This window comes from the organism of the source record quoted next, unplaced genomic scaffold, assembly GCF_019419815.1.
Source record: "Pyrus x bretschneideri cultivar Hongxiangsu unplaced genomic scaffold, Pyrus_bretschneideri_v1 Contig30, whole genome shotgun sequence".
NCBI lineage: Eukaryota > Viridiplantae > Streptophyta > Magnoliopsida > Rosales > Rosaceae > Pyrus > Pyrus x bretschneideri.
In genome coordinates, this window is record NW_025999613.1 from 522,498 (window position 1) to 543,970 (window position 21,473).

General features: G+C 38.9%; 2 protein-coding genes and 1 long non-coding RNA gene across 4 annotated transcripts in view; all 3 read left to right on the forward strand.

Annotated features, from left to right (window-relative positions):
• Window positions 1-306: 306 nt before the first annotated feature.
• Window positions 307-21,473, forward strand: part of LOC103954845 (probable leucine-rich repeat receptor-like protein kinase At1g35710) — a 31,620-nt gene continuing 10,453 nt past the window's right edge. The window contains exons 1-2 of one of the 2 annotated variants that reach the window (XM_048590086.1): window positions 307-804; window positions 3,184-3,783. In XM_048590086.1, the coding sequence (XP_048446043.1) occupies window positions 510-804; window positions 3,184-3,783 (895 nt within the window). In that variant the 5' untranslated portion in view covers window positions 307-509. Of the gene's footprint in view, window positions 805-3,183; window positions 3,832-21,473 lie in introns of both variants that reach the window. The other variant, XM_048590085.1, reaches the window with a different exon arrangement.
• On the forward strand, window positions 13,178-14,937 carry LOC125479923. The gene is made up of 3 exons (XR_007260368.1): window positions 13,178-13,303; window positions 13,827-13,893; window positions 14,710-14,937. It is a non-coding gene; the product is annotated as an uncharacterized LOC125479923 (long non-coding RNA).
• LOC125479922 (probable leucine-rich repeat receptor-like protein kinase At1g35710) lies at window positions 19,645-21,351 on the forward strand. Its single transcript, XM_048590088.1, has 2 exons — window positions 19,645-20,275; window positions 20,363-21,351. The coding sequence occupies exons 1-2, from the start codon at window positions 19,981-19,983 to the stop codon at window positions 20,734-20,736; spliced, it is 669 nt and encodes a 222-aa protein (XP_048446045.1). The 5' UTR covers window positions 19,645-19,980; the 3' UTR covers window positions 20,737-21,351.

Sequence of the window (21,473 nt, forward strand, 5' to 3'; positions counted from 1 at the left end):
GTTTTCAAAATTATTATTGCTCGTAAAAGTTGAACACAATACCTTTTATTGATAAATAAAAAGGTAAATATCACTACACATTACATGTTACAACTGATTCTTAATAATCTTTAGATGATTGCTCCAAAGAGATAAAACATAAAGTCCACTAGCATTTCCCAAATTTTCTTTTATTTGATAAGTGAACTTATGACACCAAATGGAATAACTTTAATGAGAAGAAGAAAAATTGACAATTACACACATTTGGGACTAAGTACATTGTATATTATAGGAAACAACCGTTAGAAGGAGAGGGGTGGGCCCCATACAATTACACGCATTTGGGACAAAGACTTTGACTTATCTTGTACGTACAAAACATTTTGCAAGTCCTGTATCTTTCTTCTCTCCCACCCCCTCTTTCGGTACGGGTTGAATTGAATTAATTACAATAGCTCATGGATGCCATTATAAATAAGCCCTAGGAGTAGAGTCTAATATGTACACAAAATTAAACGCTAGCGGCCATGACATCTTTAGAGTTTCATAAACTCTGCCTTTTGGCTTATTGCCTTGTCTTATTCGTACAACTTCTTTCACCACCAAGTTGCTCTGCTTTTGCTTCTGCTACTTCTACCACGGAAGCAGAAGCGCTTCTCAAATGGAAAGCCACCTTTCAAAACCATACCCGCCTGCAAAATCTCACCTTTTGGGCTTACCTACCTGCTCATGCAAAAGCAGCCCCATGCTTCTGGACTGGTATTTCATGCAATGTTGTTGGAAGTGTCAGTGTGATAAACCTTACCAATTTTGGGATACAAGGTACGCTACATGAGTTTTCCTTCTTGTCTTTCCCCAATCTTCAATACCTCAATCTTAGCTACAATAATCTCTTTGATGTCATTCCAGCTAAAATCAGTTCCCTCTCCAAACTCATCTCCCTTGATCTTTCTAACAATTGGCTCAGTGGTTCAATCCCAACATCCCTAGGTTAGCTCACAAACCTTTCCACTCTCTATCTCTTCCGTAATAATCTTTCTGGCACTATTCCTAAAGAGATAGGGAATTTGAAATCTCTTGTAGACCTAGAATTGTATGAGAATCAGCTCAATGGTTTAATCCCAGCATCCCTAGGTCAGCTCACAAACCTTTCCACTCTCTATCTCGGTAGTAATAATCTTTCTGGCACTATTCCTAAAGAGATAGGGAATTTGAAATCTCTTGTGGACCTAGAATTGTCTGAGAATCAGCTCAGTGGTTCAATCCCAACATCCCTAGGTCAGCTCACAAACCTTTCCACTCTCTATCTCCATAGTAATAATCTTTCTGGCACTATTCCTAAAGAGATAGGGAATTTGAAATCTCTTGTGGACCTAGAATTGTCTTATAACCAGCTCATCGGTTCAATCCCAACATCTCTAGGTCAGCTCACAAACCTTTCCACTCTCTATCTCGGTAGTAATAATCTTTCTGGCACTATTCCTAAAGAGATAGGGAATTTGAAATCTCTTGTGGACCTAGAATTGTCTTATAACCAGCTCATCGGTTCAATCCCAACATCTCTAGGTCAGCTCACAAACCTTTCCACTCTCTATCTCGATAGTAATAATCTTTCTGGCACTATTCCTAAAGAGATAGAAAATTTGAAATCTCTTGTGGACCTAGAATTGTCTGAGAATCTGCTCAGTGGTTCAATCCCAACATCCCTAGGTCAGCTCAAAAGCCTTTCCACTCTCTATCTCTTCCGTAATAATCTTTCTGGCACTATTCCTAAAGAGATAGGGAATTTGAAATCTCTTGTGAACCTAGAATTGTCTTATAACCAGCTCATCGGTTCAATCCCAACATCTCTAGGTCAGCTCTCAAACCTTTCCACTCTCTATCTTGGTAGTAATTATCTTTTTGGCACTATTCCTAAAGAGATAGGGAATTTGAAATCTCTTGTGGACCTAGAATTGTCTGAGAATCAGCTCAGTGGTTCAATCCCAACATCCCTAGGTCAGCTCACAAACCTTTCCACTCTCTATCTCCATAGTAATAATCTTTCTGGCACTATTCCTAAAGAGATAGGGAATTTGAAATCTCTTGTGGACCTAGAATTGTCTTATAACCAGCTCATCGGTTCAATCCCAACATCTCTAGGTCAGCTCACAAACCTTTCCACTCTCTATCTCGGTAGTAATAATCTTTCTGGCACTATTCCTAAAGAGATAGGGAATTTGAAATCTCTTGTGGACCTAGAATTGTCTTATAACCAGCTCATCGGTTCAATCCCAACATCTCTAGGTCAGCTCACAAACCTTTCCACTCTCTATCTCGATAGTAATAATCTTTCTGGCACTATTCCTAAAGAGATAGAAAATTTGAAATCTCTTGTGGACCTAGAATTGTCTGAGAATCTGCTCAGTGGTTCAATCCCAACATCCCTAGGTCAGCTCAAAAGCCTTTCCACTCTCTATCTCTTCCGTAATAATCTTTCTGGCACTATTCCTAAAGAGATAGGGAATTTGAAATCTCTTGTGAACCTAGAATTGTCTTATAACCAGCTCATCGGTTCAATCCCAACATCTCTAGGTCAGCTCACAAACCTTTCCACTCTCTATCTTGGTAGTAATTATCTTTTTGGCACTATTCCTAAAGAGATAGGGAATTTGAAATCTCTTGTGAATCTCAGTTTGTATGAGAATCAGCTCAGTGGTTCAATCCCAACATCCCTAGGTCAGCTCACAAACCTTTCCACTCTCTATCTCTATAGTAATAATCTTTCTGGCACTATTCCTAAAGAGATAGGGAATTTGAAATCTCTTGTGGACCTAGAATTGTCTGAGAATCAGCTCAGTGGTTCAATCTCAACATCCCTAGGTCAACTCACAAACCTTTCCACTCTCTATCTCTTCCGTAATAATCTTTCTGGCATTATTCCTAAAGAGATAGGGAATTTGAAATCTCTTGTGGGCCTAGAATTGTCTTATAACCAGCTCATCAGTTCAATCCCAACATCTCTAGGTTAGCTCACAAACCTTTCCACTCTCTATCTCAGTAGTAATAATCTTTCTGGCACTATTCCTAAAGAGATAGGGAATTTGAAATCTCTTATGGCCTTACAATTGTATGAGAATCAACTCAGCGGTTCAATGCCCCAAAATATTTGTTGTAGTGGACAACTCCAAAACCTTTCAGTGATAAATAACCGTTTGACAGGTCCAATCCCCAAAAGCTTGAAAACATGCAAGAGCTTAGTTAGAGTTCATCTTGAAGGGAACCAATTCACAGGGAATATATCAAAAGACTTTGGTGTTTATCCAAATCTTGATTTCATAGATATGAGTCATAATAAGTTTTATGGTGAAATTTCACAAAAATGGGGACAGTGCGCAAAATTAGAAACCTTACTAATTATGGGAAACAACCTCACTGGCAGCATACCTCCGGAGATTGTCAATGCTGACAAAATCCATAAACTCGACCTCTCTTCAAATCACTTAGTTGGGGCCATTCCGAAGGAGTTCGGGAGAATGACTTCTTTGCAGAAGTTGATGCTGAATGAAAATCAACTTTCAGGCTATATACCTTCGGAATTTGGATCACTCGTTGATCTTGAATATCTTGACTTGTCATCAAACAAATTCAATGGGTCAATTGCGAGCACATTTGGCAACTTTCTCATACTGTACCATCTGAATTTGAGCAACAATCAATTTTCCCAAGGAATTCCATTGAAGTTGGAAAAGTTAGTTCAATTGAACGACCTTGATTTAAGTCACAACTCACTTGAAGGTAGCATACCCGCTGAAATCAGCAATATGGAGAGTCTACAGATGCTCAATCTTTCTCACAACAATCTTTCGGGTTTCATACCATCAAGTTTTGAAGGCATGCATGGCTTGCCATATGTGGATGTATCTTACAATGAATTGGAAGGTCCCCTTCCCAACAACAGAGCCTTTCGACAAGCTCCGCCAGAAGCTTTACAAGGGAACAAAGGACTGTGCGGCAACGTTGAAGGTTTGCAATCTTGCACAATTGGCCCAAGAAAGGAACACAAATGGGTATTTGGAATCACATTCTCCCTTGTAGCAGCAATTTTACTTATTTCTGCTTTCTTTACAATTAAATTCGTAGTGCAAAGAAAGAATAAAAGTCCAGAAAAAGCAGAAAAAAACTTGCATGAAGAAATATCGTTTTCAGTTTTAAATTTTGATGGAAAGTCAATGTATGAGGAAATCATAAGGGCGACAGAAAATTTTGATTCCACATAACGCATCGCGAGTGGAGCACAAGGAAGTGTCTACAAAGCAAATTTGTCAAGTGACAACATAGTGGCTGTGAAAAAAATACATCAATTGTGGGATGGTGAGAAGAATTTGGAGACGGCATTCTTGAATGAAATAAGGGCACTAACAGAGATAAGACACCAGAATATTGTGAAGCTTTATGGTTTCTGTTCACACCATCGACACTCGTTCTTGGTGTACAAGTTTGTTGAAAGAGGTAGCTTGGCTACAATTTTGGGCAAAGATGAAGAAGCTAAAGAAGTAGGGTGGAGAAAAAGGGTTAATATTGTTGACGGTGTAGCTCATGCCTTGGCATACATGCACCACGATTGCTTGCCACCAATTGTGCACTGGGACATATCAACTAAGAATATTTTGTTGGATTCTAAATATGAGGCCTCTGTTTCAGATTTTGGCACTGCTAAGTTTTTGAATCCAGGCTCAACAACTTGGACTGCCGTTGCAGGCACATATGGGTATGTCGCACCAGGTAATATGTTTTCTTCCTTTTAACCTTATTAATTGAGTGTTGATTATGATTAATTTTTTGGCAAAATTTATTTCTTTTCAACGTTAGGACGGATTAAACATACCATGTTACATGCTGTGATTTTGAAAGAACATTCACCTAACGTATAAGCGATACTTGGGTTTATTGTATGCTCTTATAAGTTAGCACCCTCTTTCCTTAAAGCTAAAACATAAAATAAAAAAAAAGTAAAAAATAATAATAATAAAAAAATGGAAAAAAAAACCAATTATAAACATGCGAACTATAGTAACATCTAATTTAATAAGTAATATCAATCGAGATGTTAATGAATTACTAAAAACTATCTAATTAAAACAACATGTAGTAAACATGGAAACTGCAGTAAGAAAACAAATACCATGTAAGATTTACCTCTTTTGCCAAAAAGCCAATCTCTAATACATAACAATGCTTGAACGGTTTCAGGCAATAAACAACTACGATATTGATCGAGCACTCTAGCACTATTGGCAGTTGTTTGTTTAGTGTATTTTAGGGTTTCGATGACTGAGGTTGATGTCTTAGTGACATGTTGTCAACTCCTTAATTCATGGGGTTGGTATTACTTCCCAAAGTATGGTGTAAGGGTTTCAAGGATGGGTTGTCATCCTCACTTTAGCTAAAGTTATGGGCTAAAGTGATGGTCTTAACCCTACTCTTGTCTTACCATACCTTGTCTTGTCTCATGTCCTTATTTTATTTTGCTTCTCACGGGTCTAGGGCAGGAACCAAGGGATCGTGTTTTGTTTTCTCCCGTATGGCTTCTCTTTGTAGTTCCTTATAAGAGTGTTCTCACTCTCTTGTAATCTTTACAATGAATATACAAGAAAATCTTTGAAAAGCAACATGGTATCAGAGCAGGAACTTTAACCTGCTCCTGCTATACTGCTTTCCTTAGTTTTCACTCTCAAAAATGTCTCAAGAAAATCCGGCAGCCTCAACGGCTGATAGCTCCCCGGAAATTTCCTCCGTAATTGCACAGGAAGTGGATGTCAATCCAAATCAAAGGTTAAGCTCAGTCGTATTAAACGAGTTCAATTACTTGCCATGGTCAAGAGCTGTATCGTTGGCGTTGGGTGGCAGGTCCAAGTTAGGGTTCATAAATGGAAGCATCAAAGTCCCTGAGGCTTCCTCATCAAACTATGAATCCTGGCTGAGCAAGGATCAGCTAGTTATGTCATGGCTCCTGAATTCCATGGAGCGAAGGTTAGCTGAAATTTTCAGCTACTCAGAATCCTCTTATCAACTCTGGGAAGCAGTCAAGGAAATGTATGGCAGCCAAAATAATGCTGCACGGGTCTTCCAACTAAAGAAGGATATCTCCGATCTGCAACAAGATGGTAAGCCGTTCGTGCAACTCCTGGGAAGCATGAAGACCATGTGGAACGAGTTGGAAACCTATAGTCCTCATACAACTGATGCAGTGTTGTTACGAAAGAGGGCAGAAGAAGACAAGATATTCCAACTCTTGTCCAGTCTTGACTCAACATATGAAGATCTGCGATGTCACATGCTCATGAACACTGAACTACCCTCCTTTGTGTGTGTGCAACTATTCAACGTGAGGAAGTAAGAAGGAAAGTCATGAACATGAGTACAATGCCAAATGTATCAGAATCGAGGGCATATGTAACCAACGAAAGAAGGTACAAAGGAAATCACCCTCACCTCAAGTGTCAACACTGCAATAACACAGGCCATGTTAAGGATACTTGCTGGATTTTACATCCAGAATTAAAGGCTGACTTCATGAAAGGTGTACAAAGGGTGAATCGTGCTCCACTTCGAGCAAATCATGCATCTACCTCCATCTCCAACAAGTCAGATTCATTTAAGAACTTCACAGCAAATCCGACAGAACTCATGAATGAGTTCATAACATTTCTTCAAGGCAAGAAAGGAGGTGCTCAAAGAGATAGTACTCATAACATGGAAGAAGGAACATCGACAGCAATGCTTGGCAAGTTCACAGGGTTCTTGACAGACACAAATTCTGTTCCCCAAGACGACATGTCAGGTATTATAAAAGCCTTCAAAACTGCACTGAAATTAAACATGTTGCATGATTGTTGGGTTATAGATTCGGGTGCCACAGATCACATGACCAATCATGTGTCTGATTCTCAAAAATTTGAAAGATTGACCAAACCTTCTCGAGTCTCAATAGCAGATGGAAATCAAGTTAAGGTGTTAGGGAGAGAAAAAATCAAGTTAATGTCGAATGAAATAGAGTCTGTCGCTTTATATGCTCCATCCTTTCCATTCCAACTTCTATCTGTGGGAAGGATTACAAACACATTGAATTGTTTGGCCATTTTCTCTCCTCACAATGTGATTTTTCAGGACTGTGCCACCAAAAGGAATGATTGGTGAAGGGTTCTACTTAGATGGTCTCTATTACCTGTCAAAGAGTAATCCCAGGGGTTTTCAAGCCAAGCTAGACTCTACTCGTGATACTCGTTTGTGGCATCAACGTTTAGCACATCCTTCCTCTCCCATTTTGTCAGCTTTATTCCCAAAGTTAGGAAAGGATGATATAATATGTGAAACTTGTCACTTGTCTAAAGACACTAGATTATCCTCTAAATCCTTTCTTTCTAGAACCAGTAAGTGTTTTGAACTAGTTCATTCCGATGTTTGGGGACCAACTAGTGAATCTTTTGATGGTTACAAGTATTTTGTGATTTTTGTGGATGACTTCTCTCGAGTCACCTGGTTGTACCTACTAAAATCTAAGAGTGAAGTTGTAGAAGTTTTTAAAGATTTCCATAACCTTGTAAAAAACCATTTCTCTTCTCAAATACAGACCTTACGATCTGATAATGGCACTGAATACATGTCCCATATCATGAAACATTATTTGAGTGCACATGGCATCATGCATCAAACGAGTTACGTTGGAACCCCTCAACAAAATGGGGTAGCTGAACGTAAAAACCGTGATCTTCTTGAGAAAACTAGGGCACTGATGTTACAAATGCATGTACCAAAGAGGTTTTGGTCCCAAGGTGTTATGACAGCATCATACATCATCAACAGGTTACCTAGTCGAGTCTTGGAACTCAAGTATCCCCTAGAGGTTCTGAAAGGAAGAAAAATCGATATATCTCACCTTAAAGTGTTTGGTTGCATTTGTTTTGTGCATGTTCAATCACAATACCGAGATAAATTGGATCTCAGGTCTACTAAATGTGTCTTTCTTGGTTATTCCTCCACTCAAAAGGGATATAAGTGCTATAACCCCCAACTAATGAAAATGGTTGTGTCAAAAGATGTCAGATTCCATGAGTCTAACTGTTTTTTTAATAGAACAAGTGGCATCATAGACCAAGGGGATGGCATTCTGGACCTGTTCCCATTACCAAGAATCGGACCTGATAATCTACATATCCAAGAGCTCAGTCACGACAACACTGAGACTAGTCTCCAAAACCCTCAGTCTGATGGGTTCATACAAGATGAAGACAATGAGAACCAAGAAAGCTCTCAAGATGTGGCTGAAAGGTTACACGAGAATGAGCCATCTCTCCCAGAACCTCGACGCAATCCCCGTCGAGATAGGCAGCCTCCCACCAGGTTTCAAGATTTTGATGTATACAAACCAAAGCATCCAATGTCAAGTTATGTTTCATATCACATGGTAACTCCTTCGCATGCTGCCTTTCTCAACAACATCTCGAGTCACAGAGAGCCTCAAAGTTTCCATGAGGCTAGTAACCAGGAAGTGTGGCAAGAAGCAATGCGAGATGAACTCAAAGCTTTAGACCAGCACAACACCTGGAGCATCACCAAACTTCCAAAAGGAAAAAGGGCAGTGGGGTGCAAGTGGATCTATAAGATCAAGTTCAATGCAGATGGTTCAATTGAGAGACATAAAGCAAGGCTAGTGGCTCGGGGATTCACTCAAACGTTTGAGGTGGACTATAAAGAAACCTTCGTACTAGTTGCAAAAATGAACTCAGTAAGGGTGTTGCTGTCAGTTGCTGTCAATAAAGGTTGGTCTATGTACCAAATGGACGTAAAGAACGCGTTTCTTCACGGTGATCTCGAAGAAGAAGTTTACATGCGATTGCCACCTGGACACCCTCAAAGTCAGGTCCCAGATATGGTGTGTAAGTTACATAAGTCCATTTATGGACTGAAGCAATCGCCTCGAGCTTGGTATGCTAAACTAAGTTCAGTCCTTCACAGTGCTGGTTTCAAAAGAAGTGGAGCTGATTCTTCATTATTTGTTCGTATTGGAACTGGTGGCACATTAGTGGTGTTGATTTATGTGGACGATTTAATAGTCACTGGTGATAATGCAGTCGAAATCTTCAAACTCAAACAGTCACTCCAACAAAAGTTTGCTATCAAAGATCTTGGGGTGTTAAAATATTTCCTTGGGATTGAAATGGCTTCTTCTCACAAGGGATTATTTCTTAATCAAAGGAAATATGTTATAGATCTCCTCAAGGATGCTAACATGAGTGAGTCCAAGCCTGCCACTACTCCTCTCGATAGCAAACTCAAACTCAACATGGGGGGAACTCCACTCTCGGACATCAGTTCATATCAGAGGCTTGTTGGTAAGCTAATCTACCTAACAATCACCAGACCCGATATTTCATATGCAGTGAGCATTGTCAGTCAATTCATGCACTCTCCTTCCATCGATCATTTGAATCTTGTAAAGAGAATCCTACGTTATTTGAAAGGGTCTGTTGGCTGTGGTATTCTCATGACAAAAAATGATCACACTCACATCATGAGGTACTGTGATGCAGATTGGGCAGGTAATGCCATTGATCGTAAATCCACGAGTGGTTACTGCACCTTCATTGGTGGAAATTTGGTCACCTAGAATAGTAAAAAACAAACTGTCATCGCCAGATCCAGTGCCGAAGCTGAGTATCGTGCAATGGCTTCAACAGCATGTGAATTAGTCTGGCTCAAGGGTCTTCTAAGTGATTTAGGGTTTCCTGCAACTCTTCCTATGTCTCTATTCTGTGACAACCAAGCTGCCATGCACATAGCCTCCAATCCAGTGTTCCACGAACGAATGAAGCAAATTGAAGTTGACTGTCATTACATTCGTGAGCAGGTGCAATCACAAGTAATCCAGACACATTACACCAGAAGCACCGAACAACTGGCTGACATTCTCACAAAGGCCTTACCCTCTCATCAGTTTCAGCGTCTTCTTTCCAAGCTCGGATCCATCAATCTTCTGGATCCAGCTTGAGGGGGAGTATTGGCAGTTGCTTGTTTAGTGTATTTTAGGGTTTCGGTGACTGAGGTTGATGTCTTAGTGACATGTTGTCAACTCCTAATTCATGGGGTTGGTATTACTTCCCAAAGTATGGTGTAAGGGTTTCAAGGATGGGTTGTCATCCTCACTTTAGCTAAAGTTATGGGCTAAAGTGATGGTCTTAACCCTACTCTTGTCTTACAATACCTTGTCTTGTCTCATGTCCTTATTTTATTTTGCTTCTCACGGGTCTAGGGCAGGAACCAAGGGATCGTGTTTTGTTTTCTCCCGTATGGCTTCTCTTTGTAGTTCCTTATAAGAGTGTTCTCACTCTCTTGTACTCTTTACAATGAATATACAAGAAAATCTTTGAAAATTAACAAGCACCAATACTAAATACTGATTCTGAGGTGACAGTAGAAACAAGAATTGTTAATACATCACAACTACGATATTTATGGTTTCTCTCAAGTCTTTCTTCATCAAGATATTTACGCTATTCATATTTTGTACTTAAAATTGAGCCCCTTTTGTAACGTTTATCGAATATCAAGAATAAACATATCGAAGAGAGCCCATGTCTTGTATTCCTCCGATCATATACCAACATAAAATATAGATGCATACAAAAAGTACAAAAACATCAACAATAAGCATTAATTTTACCTCAAAAGTTTAGTTTGACCCAAGGTCTGATTCATTGGATTTGAATGATGACAAGGTACTTCTACATGAAGTTGAAAGGCAACATGAAAATTTTATTATGATGCATCAACGAGCAACTTTTAGCAAGCTAATAGTCCGCACTAATAAGAAATCCCTAAAACCACCACACTAATAAAAATTCTCAAATTTTGAAGAAAAATCCCCACACTAATAAAAAATCCCAAAAACCCAATATTCAACTATAGTTGAAAATCGAAATTAAGCCAAAACGAAACCTTCATTACCAAAATTAAGCTAATAGTCCAGTAACCCAATAAGAAAAACAAAGTAAAATCACCTCTAGATGACTGTCATTGATTCAACGCGGAGAGAGCGCGAGCTGCTTCATATTGTTCTAAATTGAGAGAGAGAGAGAGAGAGAGAAAGAGAGAGACTGAGAAATCGTTCGAGGACGGAGGGCTGAATGCCGAAGTGAGAGATCGTGAGAATGGAGGGGGCGGAGTGGCAGAGTAAGATTGTGAGAAAGCAGAGTGAGAGAAGAGGGCAAAGTCGGCGGAGCAAGAGAGGGATTGCAGACTGCATCTCTTAGATAGGATTTCGAAAATTACAAAACTAACCCTCTTTAATGGGTGATTTATGATTACGGGTTTTTTGGGATTACTCGAGACCAACTATTTTAATCGAGCTTGTTAAGTCTTTCCCCATTAATTAAAATTTTGTGAGCAAATTGAGTCGGGTTAGTTTGTTCAAAATTTTCGCTCTTTATCTTCAGTTTAGTTATTATAATATAGACAAACTAATAGTCCCAATATTGCTATGGTCTTATTATAAGCAGAACTTGCATATACCATGGAAGTGAACGAAAAATGCGATGTTTATAGTTTTGGAGTGGTTGCTATGGAAACAATCATGGGAAGGCATCCTGGTGATTTTTTCTGATCATTCTTATCAGTGTCTTCTTCGTCCACGTCGTCATTAGCATCAACATTACCATCCCATCAAATGTCAGTTGTGGATGTTCTGGACCAACGCATTTTGCCTCCAACGCATCAAGAAGCAGGGGAAGTACTCTTTCTTATGAAGATTGCGTTTTCATGTTTGAATCCTAGTCCGCATTCTCGCCCTACAATGAGACAAATTACCCAACTCATCTCAACTCAGAAGTTGCATTTGTCGAAGACAATACGTATGATAACTTGTGGTGAATTGCTTGCTTTAGATCCTTTGACGGCCTGAGAAGCAGGGAGTGCTTGTTTCCGATAAATAAATTTCGAGTCTTCCTTTCAGAAGAAAGATTCTTCGTAGATGTTTCTGTATTGTAATTTATTTTTATGCACTGGTTTGCTTGGGCTCTAGTCACTTTATGTAGAACACTTAATGTTTTTTCAGTTAAAATTGTGTTTACACTTGTGAGGAAGAAATAGAAGTTAATAAAACAAAGAATTGGTTTTCATGCACAGGGACAATGACTGGCTAAGAATGCAATGGCCATACTTATATTACTATTTCTATTTATGTATACGGACAAATGTAAAGTCATAGACAAAAGCAACCGAGAAGTAGACCAAAAGGAATCGAGTTCTGGCCGAAAGAGCCTGCGATAGGTCTTCACATGAACTCCTTGTGGCAAGGCAGGCTTATCACTCTCTCTACAAGAAATCCCTCGAGGAGGATGTTGGGCATCACACAACTGGGGACTGCTGCAAGGTAAAGTTGCTAGAGTATAACTTTTTCAAGATATTATATTATATAGGGTAAATTATAGGGTTCTTTAGAAAAAGACCCTTGAAACTCCTATTTTTCAATGAAGAGCCCACCAAGTATTAAACATCCAAATAAAAGTCAAATTTCAAATAGAGTACCATGTAGACAAATATGTAACCAATTATTATCACATATTTATAACTTATGTCACAAAACCCTGATTATGTCAATAAATATTATTACTCACCCTAATTATGATTAGCAATTAACCCCATATGGAAATTTTACCTTTCTTGTATGATAAATATTAGGAACATATATATATATATATATTAATTTAGCCATGTTTATAAATAATTATTGTGACATCCCGTCCCGAGGATATATAAACGCAAGCATGAAATGACAGTTTTACCCCTTGTTCGTTAAAATTTCGTTTAGTGTGATTTCGAGTGGTGTGGATATTTGTTGGACCACACACACTCCCTGTCATTATTTCTCCCTTTTGCTTTTCCTTAATTCCCTCCTCTCTGTCTCTTTTCTGTCTCATTCTCTCTCTCTCTCTCCCCGAGCTCCATTCCTTCTTCTTTCTTCTTCTTTCTTCTACACACGGACATACACACAAAGACACTCAAACCTTCACAAATCAAGAAACAAATTACACCATTGAACTCGTGAAGCTGAGGGGAGTCCAGTGGTGCCATTTTCAAGTGAGAAATCTTACGTTTTCACGTCGATTCGACAAACTCCGATTTGTGCACTGTTCATGCAAACTTAATCTAGCATGTTTTTGGACTTTTTAAGCTTGTAGATGTGTTAGTGAGGTCTCAAGGAGCTTGGGAATGCTTCGTTGGGTGAATTTGGACGTCGGGAAAGCAAGGTTCAAAGTTGGCCGATTCTAGATTGTGTGGACAGGTATAATTCCTTGATTTTTAGGCCTTAAAAGTAGTCTAACGTGATTCTACTAGTCCTAAGCTTCATTTTGGTATAAAGAACGTGAAAAATGGTTGAAAAACGAGCGAGAAAACAAAGTTTGAAGTTTTTGCAGTTTTCCGACGACGGCGCCGGCGGCGGTGGCTCGCCGGAGAAGGAAGGGGAATATTCCGTTTGACTTAACGGAATATTCCTAACGGCAGTGACGGCGTCAGTTAGGGAATATTCCGTCAGCCAAACGGAATATTCCTGACGGCGTCAGTTGACGCCGTCAGTGTGCGTGACACGTGACCGCGCGTGGGGGCGCGTAGGTCCGTGCCAATTCAGGCGCGTGGGGGCGCGTGCGTGGTCCAAAAATTATTTTAAAAATATGGGTGTGATCCTGAGGTTGTGTAGATCACGTTGGTATATTCATTTGTCCATTTTGAGCAATGTATGAGAAATTATTACGAAAAGTTGGTTATGTGCGTTTAAATTAACGTTTTCGTAGCTTTTTCGCGTATAGGTGATACGTACTCCGAGGACGAGCGTATTCACTCGAGGCAGGGGGGCTACGACCCTTCCACTTATCAGTGAGTGGGCTTTTGTTTTCCGTATATACCTATATACTTTTAAATTCCCAGAAATAGAATAAAAAGAGTTAATTGATTTATGCCATGCACTTTATTATTATCGCTTATGCATCAACACATGCATTAGTAGCGGCATACATTATATATTTGTATTTGGTGCTGTGGACGCACAGGTAAGTGCCAGGTAAGTGGTTTCATGTTGTTATGCAATTGTAGTTTGAGATGCTTAGAGAGCTCATTATCTGCACCCCGGTGTTAGTGCTCCCGCCCGTGGCCAGGGCATAGCCTTCACGTGTATGTTCACCTCCCGCACCACACGCTCAGCTTGGATCCAGGTTAGGTGCACAGCCTGTCGTACATACCACATTAGGTGGTTCCGACTCGTAGGTGACCCGCGATTTATCGCACAGCTTCACGTGATCGTAGCACTAGAGCGTATATATATTACACCAAGCCTGTCGTGCAGACCACATTAAGTGGTTCCGACTCGTGTGCAGATTCGGTTAGTGAGTTGAGATTGGAGCTCTATATGCCGCCGTACAGGTCACGTTAGGTGACTCCCGGCTGCTAGATTAGATGTTATTGATAAGAGTTATGCTTGAGCATCTACATTTATTATGAGATTCCGATGTGACATATTCTCGAGCATGAATGGCATATCTTGGAGCATGATTGGCATATCTATACATATGTATATACGTTCACTTTCTGGGATGTATACAGGTTTTACGGCGAGGGGTTAGAATGTGTTTTGTTAAAGAGTTTTCAAAGAGCTTTGTTTTTGCCCACTCACGCTTTTGTTTTGCGCCCCTCCAGGTTCTAGTTGCTTAGCGGTTGCGGTGGTCTTCCCAGAGGGCGTCCCGGCATTTCTGACAGATACTCACCAATGTAGGGTCACCTTCGGGTGTATTATTGTCGTATTATTATCCTTGGACTGCTGTAGTCTTGCTCTGAACTTAGTGTCTCACTTACGCTAGTACTTGTTTTAATACTTTGTATGCTAGGTTTTAATTTATTCGTACTTTTACATTACTTTCTCTAGCTTCCGCACGTGCACATGGCTACGTCACCTCCGGGTGACGGCCAGCATGCCCTGATCTCGGTTGGGGTGTGTCAATTATGGGCAAATTTTTCATATGGAAAAAAAAATCCTTTGTACAATCAGTTATTTTGCATCAAATAATAATATTTTTTGATAAAAACAACAAAGAACCAATTAATATTCTTTTATGTTGTAGTGAATTATTTTACCTAGATTATTACATACATTACACATTTTTTATTTGTTATCATATATGCTTGTTAAAAATAATTTATCTATATTTATATGTCAAATATAAGTAAATTAATTTTGAATCAAATAATAGTAGTTCCATTATTTTGGTAAAGTTAAATAGTGCCTAAATTATTTCGTAAAAATTAAACCAAGACAAATTATCTCCATTAAAATAAAATAATAGATATTTGACAAAAAAAAAATAAAAATAAAACAGTAGATACATTATTTTCTTATAAGATTAAAGAATAGGTAAACTATATTGTAGGTACATTATGTTTATAATATTAAAAAAGAAATTGAAATGCATAAACAAAATGTAGTAGATATATTATTTTTTAATCAAGTTTCCTTTAATTGTAGGTGAATTATTTTCATGCATTATTATATATATTGGGCACATTTTACAACTAATATATATGTGCAATAATTTACCTATATTATTATATAAAATATAGATAAATTTATTTTGAATCAAATAATATTTTTTATTTTATAAGTAAGTTATTTTGCATGTATCAGGCCCGGCCTTGGCTGCCCGCCGTCCTGCGTCTTCGAATCTTCACCATCGACGCTTCGGTCTCTCCGTGTCTTCCAAGTTCCAAGCCTTTCTCTTCGTCTTCATAAGTTCTTCGCGACCACACTACAGGCTAAGGCTGCACGGTCCACCCACACCCAGATCCAACGGTCCACACAGACCTGCCTGCCTCCACCTCCGCCTCCAGCTCTCCGCGGCTCCACCCATCCGTGACGCCAATCACACCACCACCTGACCACCATCGCCCATCGGATGATCGCCGATCTAATGCGGATGATATTAAATCCCGACTCCATAGGCCAACCCAACCGCGCAGCCGTGGCGAAGCGAGTTTCAAATGCATCCGCATTGAGTCAGGGTGTCAAGTCGGTCCTTCGGTTCGTTCGATTCGCCGAGATCGTAACCCTCTTTCGTTGTCTTCATCATCGCTTTTATCATTTTCAAAGATCTTGTAAGTTCCCCATTCCTTTTTTCTCATATTTCTTCTGATTCTTTGCTTAGATTCCTAAGTATGGTTTTGGTTAATTATGTAATTTTAATTTTCTGGAAACTGATTATGTTCATATAATTATACAGATTCTTCAAATTTGTTGACTCGTGCAGATTGAGTTGGGCAAAACTTTTCTAGGCATTTGATGTGATGATAATTAAAGAACCGACGCTGTCTGATGATCATATGGATGCTATGGAAGAATAGGAACGACGCTGTCTGGAATGGGGCTCGGGTGCCGCAGGAGCTGGTGGTCAGAACAGAGGGTTTGTTGCAGGAGTACCAGAAGTGGCATAAAACTGGTACGGAAAAATCCATTAATCGCCCGCAGATATGGCGGAGAGCTGAAGTTGACTGGGTCAAGTGTTATTGTCTTGTTTTGATATAATGATATATCTAGTAAGTTTTTATTCCAAGAACAAACATTTTTTTATTTACCAAACACAATTAAGGACTCAACTTTTTCAAGAAATTGTTTTTTTTTTTTTTTTTTTTTTAAATTAAGCAACCCCAAACTGGCCATAATTAAGTTTTCAAAAATATTAATGCTCATAGAAGTTGAACATAATACCTTTTTTTATAAATAAAGACATAAACATCACTACACAGTATATGTTACAACTTACAACTAATTCTTAATAATCTTTAGATGATTGCCCCAAAGAGATAAAACGTATAGTTCACCAGCATTACAACTTACAACTGATTCTTTAGATTATTTGATAAATTTGAACATAAAAATAAATGAGAAATGAAGAAGAGGGGTTGAGATAGTGATCTTTAAGAAGAAGGATTGACAATTACACACATTTGGGACAACCGTTAGAATGAGTGGAAGATGATCCTCTCCTGGTTCACTTTGTGGGGGATCTTAGAGATCCCCACATCCCAATCGTTCATCGTACAGCGTGTCGTCAATTTTCGTTAGGTACTATTTGTGTTTAATTTTAAATAAAAAATGTTAAATGATTTCTGACCGCACGATACATGATGAATAGCTAAGATGTGAAGATCACTACAATTTCCACAATTTGGATCCGAATGCGATTCAAATCCAGAAGGAGTGGGGTGGGCTCCATAAAACAAAATGGTGCACTGTACTAGCTGGCGACAATTAAAGACTTTTGACTTGGAATGAGTAAATTTATGGAAGACTCCAGAGGAAAAATTATTAATTGGAAAAACTTTTTTGTGGTCTGAGAGACACTGAGTCATGAAGATATCATTTTCTTGTGGAAAACAAAATATTTTGTCACAGTCATATGAAATAAAAGAGAATACTAAAAATAAAACTGGATGTATCAATTAAGATCATCAAGCTCTTATTCTTTGAAGAAAAAAAATTGAAAAAAATTGCCAACTTGCATTTCTCGCCCTTGACTTGGACTTTGGCCAGATTGCCAAATTGCCAAACTGCATTGATGGAAGACTCTAACGTCGACTTTTTTTTTTTTGTTTTTTTTCCTCTCAAACGATAGATTTGTTTGATTAGGGAGTCGACGGGATTCGAACCCACACTGTGGTGCAAGGGCAACATTCCTCTCCACCAATGTGGTAGAAGGCCACTTGCTACTCTAAAATCGACTTGGACTTTGGCCAAAATGCCAAATTGCATTTATATAAAAGACTCCAAAGTCATCCAAGTTGCCAAATTGCATTTGTGGAACTCCAAGGACCATGTACAATGATTGGTTTAAAACTCAAATTTTGAGTTTCAAAATGTTAAAACTTGCTTTGGGCCAAATTCTCACCTCCCCACCCAAAACAAAATGAGCCAAGGATAGTGGTGGCCCGAGCTCCAACGCGTGAAAGCGCCTACAAAGTGCCCAGCTGTAGCTAAGCAACGCATCAGAAGCATCTCATGCGACAAGTCATCAACTCTTGGTCCCAAACGACTACCCACTAGCATAACTGGTCTTTTAGTGATCCAACGATTATAAACGATGGGTAATTGGTTGATCGAAAAGTCCATATTTAAATTTTTGATAATCAAATTTATAATTAAATTAAATCGAACGGCTAAATATAACACAAGGCCATCGGAACTTCGAAGTTAAGCGAATTCGGGCGAAAGCATGCCCATGATGGGTGACCCACTGGGAAGTTCTCGCGTGAGTTCTCAGAAACTAAACCGTGAGGGCGTGGTTGGGGCCCAAAGAGGATAATGTTGTGGAGTCGAGCCTGGGATGTGACAATTTGGTATCAAAGCCAATCTCTGGCTAAAAGTGTGCCGACGAGGACGTCAGGCCCCTAAGGGGTGGATTGTTAGATCCCACATCACCCAGGGGAGCGGATCCATTATGCCCCATAGACACATGCCCACCTTCATACAGCACGAGGCCTTTTGGGAGTTCACTAGCTTCGGGTTCCATTGGACCTCCGAAGTTAAGCAAGCGAGAGCATTCCCAGGATGGGTGACCCACTAGGAAATGTTCGCGTGAGTTCCCAGAAACAAAACCGTGAGGGCATGGTTAGGGCCCAAAGCCGACAATATCGTGTTACGGCGGAGTCAAGCTCAGGATGTGGTGGAGCCCGGATCGGGATGTGACAATAGAACTATTTGAAGTTTCAAAGTTTTAATCCTTATCTTTATAAAAATGTAATTATTGTTCCATGACTTCCATGTTTCAAGGGGCAGGTTTATAGGAATTTAAATATTTTAAAGTTAAAATATTCACAAAACTTAATCAAGATAATTTACATAAATTTTACTTTTAAAAAAATTAACCGACAAAAAATTAAGCTAAAATCATTCTTTAATAATCTCGACCTAAAATTTTTAGCCAAAACTATTGGAGGATAAAAATTATTTTTGAGTCAAAACCTAAATTTTTAGCCAAAACTATTGTTGTATTATTATTTTTTTTTCAAAACTGCTTATACTGTGTTGTGAGAATAAATAATTGTGAAAAGAGTAGGTAAGTGTAATGGTAAATTATAGTGCTAAAAGTGCTTTTAGAAGAAAAAAATGATGGGATAGGATTGTCAATATGAAAGTTTCATTAATTACCTGCGTCCCTTGGAAAAAAAAAAAGCTTTTTTGAGAAGCATGTGTAGATTTGCTTTTGTTTTTAGCTGTTTTAGACCTATGATATGAGGGAAAAAATAAAAAAAAAAACTTTTTTTATTTACCAAACAAAATTAAGGACCCAACATTTTAAAGAAAGTTGCTTTTAAAAATTTTAAGCAACCCTAACCTAGCCATAATTAAGTTTTCAAAATTATTAACGCTCGTAAAAGTTGAACACAATACCTTTTATTGAGAAATAAAAAGATAAATATCACTACACATTACGTGTTACAACTGATTCTTAATAATCTTTAGATGATTGCTCCAAAGAGATATAACATAAAGTCCACTAGCATTTCCCAAATTTTCTTTTATTTGATAAGTGAACTTATGACACCAAACGGAATACCTTTAATGAGAAGAAGAAAAAATAGAAATAAATGAGATGTGAACAAGAGGGTAGGGCTGAGATAGGGATATTTGAGAAGAAAGATTGACAATTACACACATTTGGGACTAAGTACATTGTATATTATAGGAAACAACCGTTAGAAGGAGAGGGGTGGGCCCCATACAATTACACGCATTTGGGACAAAGACTTTGACTTATCTTGTACAGACAAAACATTTTGCAAGTCCTGTATCTTTCTTCTCTCCCACCCCCTCTTTCGGTACGGGTTGAATTGAATTAATTACAATAGCTCATGGATGCCATTATAAATAAGCCCTAGGAGTAGAGTCTAATATGTACACAAAATTAAACGCTAGCGGCCATGACATCTTTAGAGTTTCATAAACTCTGCCTTTTGGCTTATTGCCTTGTCTTATTCGTACAACTTCTTTCACCACCAAGTTGCTCTGCTTTTGCTTCTGCTACTTCTACCACGGAAGCAGAAGCGCTTCTCAAATGGAAAGCCACCTTTCAAAACCATACCCGCCTGCAAAATCTCACCTTTTGGGCTTACCTACCTGCTCATGCAAAAGCAGCCCCATGCTTCTGGACTGGTATTTCATGCAATGTTGTTGGAAGTGTCAGTGTGATAAACCTTACCAATTTTGGGATACAAGGTACGCTACATGAGTTTTCCTTCTTGTCTTTCCCCAATCTTCAATACCTCAATCTTAGCTACAATAATCTCTTTGATGTCATTCCAGCTAAAATCAGTTCCCTCTCCAAACTCATCTCCCTTGATCTTTCTAACAATTGGCTTAGTGGTTCAATCCCAACATCCTTAGGTCTGCTCACAAACCTTTCCACTCTTTATCTACATAGTAATAATCTTTCTGGCATTATTCCTAAAGAGATAGGGAATTTGAAATCTCTTGTGGACCTAGGATTGTCTGAGAGTCAGCTCAACGGTTCAATCCCAACATCCCTAGGTCAGCTCACAAACCTTTCCACTCTCTATCTACATAGTAATAATCTTTCTGGCACTATTCCTAAAGAGATAGGGAATTTGAAATCTCTTGTGGACCTAGGATTGTCTGAGAATCAGCTCAATGGTTCAATCCCAACATCCCTAGGTTAGCTCACAAACCTTTCCACTCTCTATCTCGGTAGTAATAATCTTTCTGGCACTATTCCTAAAGAGATAGGGAATTTGAAATCTCTTGTGGACCTAGGATTGTCTGAGAATCAGCTCAACGGTTCAATCCCAACATCCCTAGGTCAGCTCACAAACCTTTCCACTCTCTATCTCCATAGTAATAATCTTTCTGGCACTATTCCTAAAGAGATAGGGAATTTGAAATCTCTTGTGGACCTAGGATTGTCTGAGAGTCAGCTCAACGGTTCAATCCCAACATCCCTAGGTCAGCTCACAAACCTTTCCATTCTCTATCTACATAGTATTAATCTTTCTGGCACTATTCCTAAAGAGATAGGGAATTTGAAATCTCTTGTGGACCTAGGATTGTCTGAGAATCAGCTCAATGGTTCAATCCCAACATCCCTAGGTCAGCTCACAAACCTTTCCACTCTCTATCTCGGTAGTAATAATCTTTCTGGCACTATTCTTAAAGAGATAGGGAATTTGAAATCTCTTATGTCCTTACAATTGTATGAGAATCAGCTCAGCGGTTCAATGCCCCAAAATATTTGCTGTAGTGGACAACTCGAAAACCTTTCAGTGATAAATAACCATTTGACAGGTCCAATCCCCAAAAGCTTGAAAACATGCAAGAGCTTAGTTAGAGTTCGTCTTGATGGGAACCAATTCACAGGCAATATATCAAAAGACTTTGGTGTTTATCCAAATCTTGATTT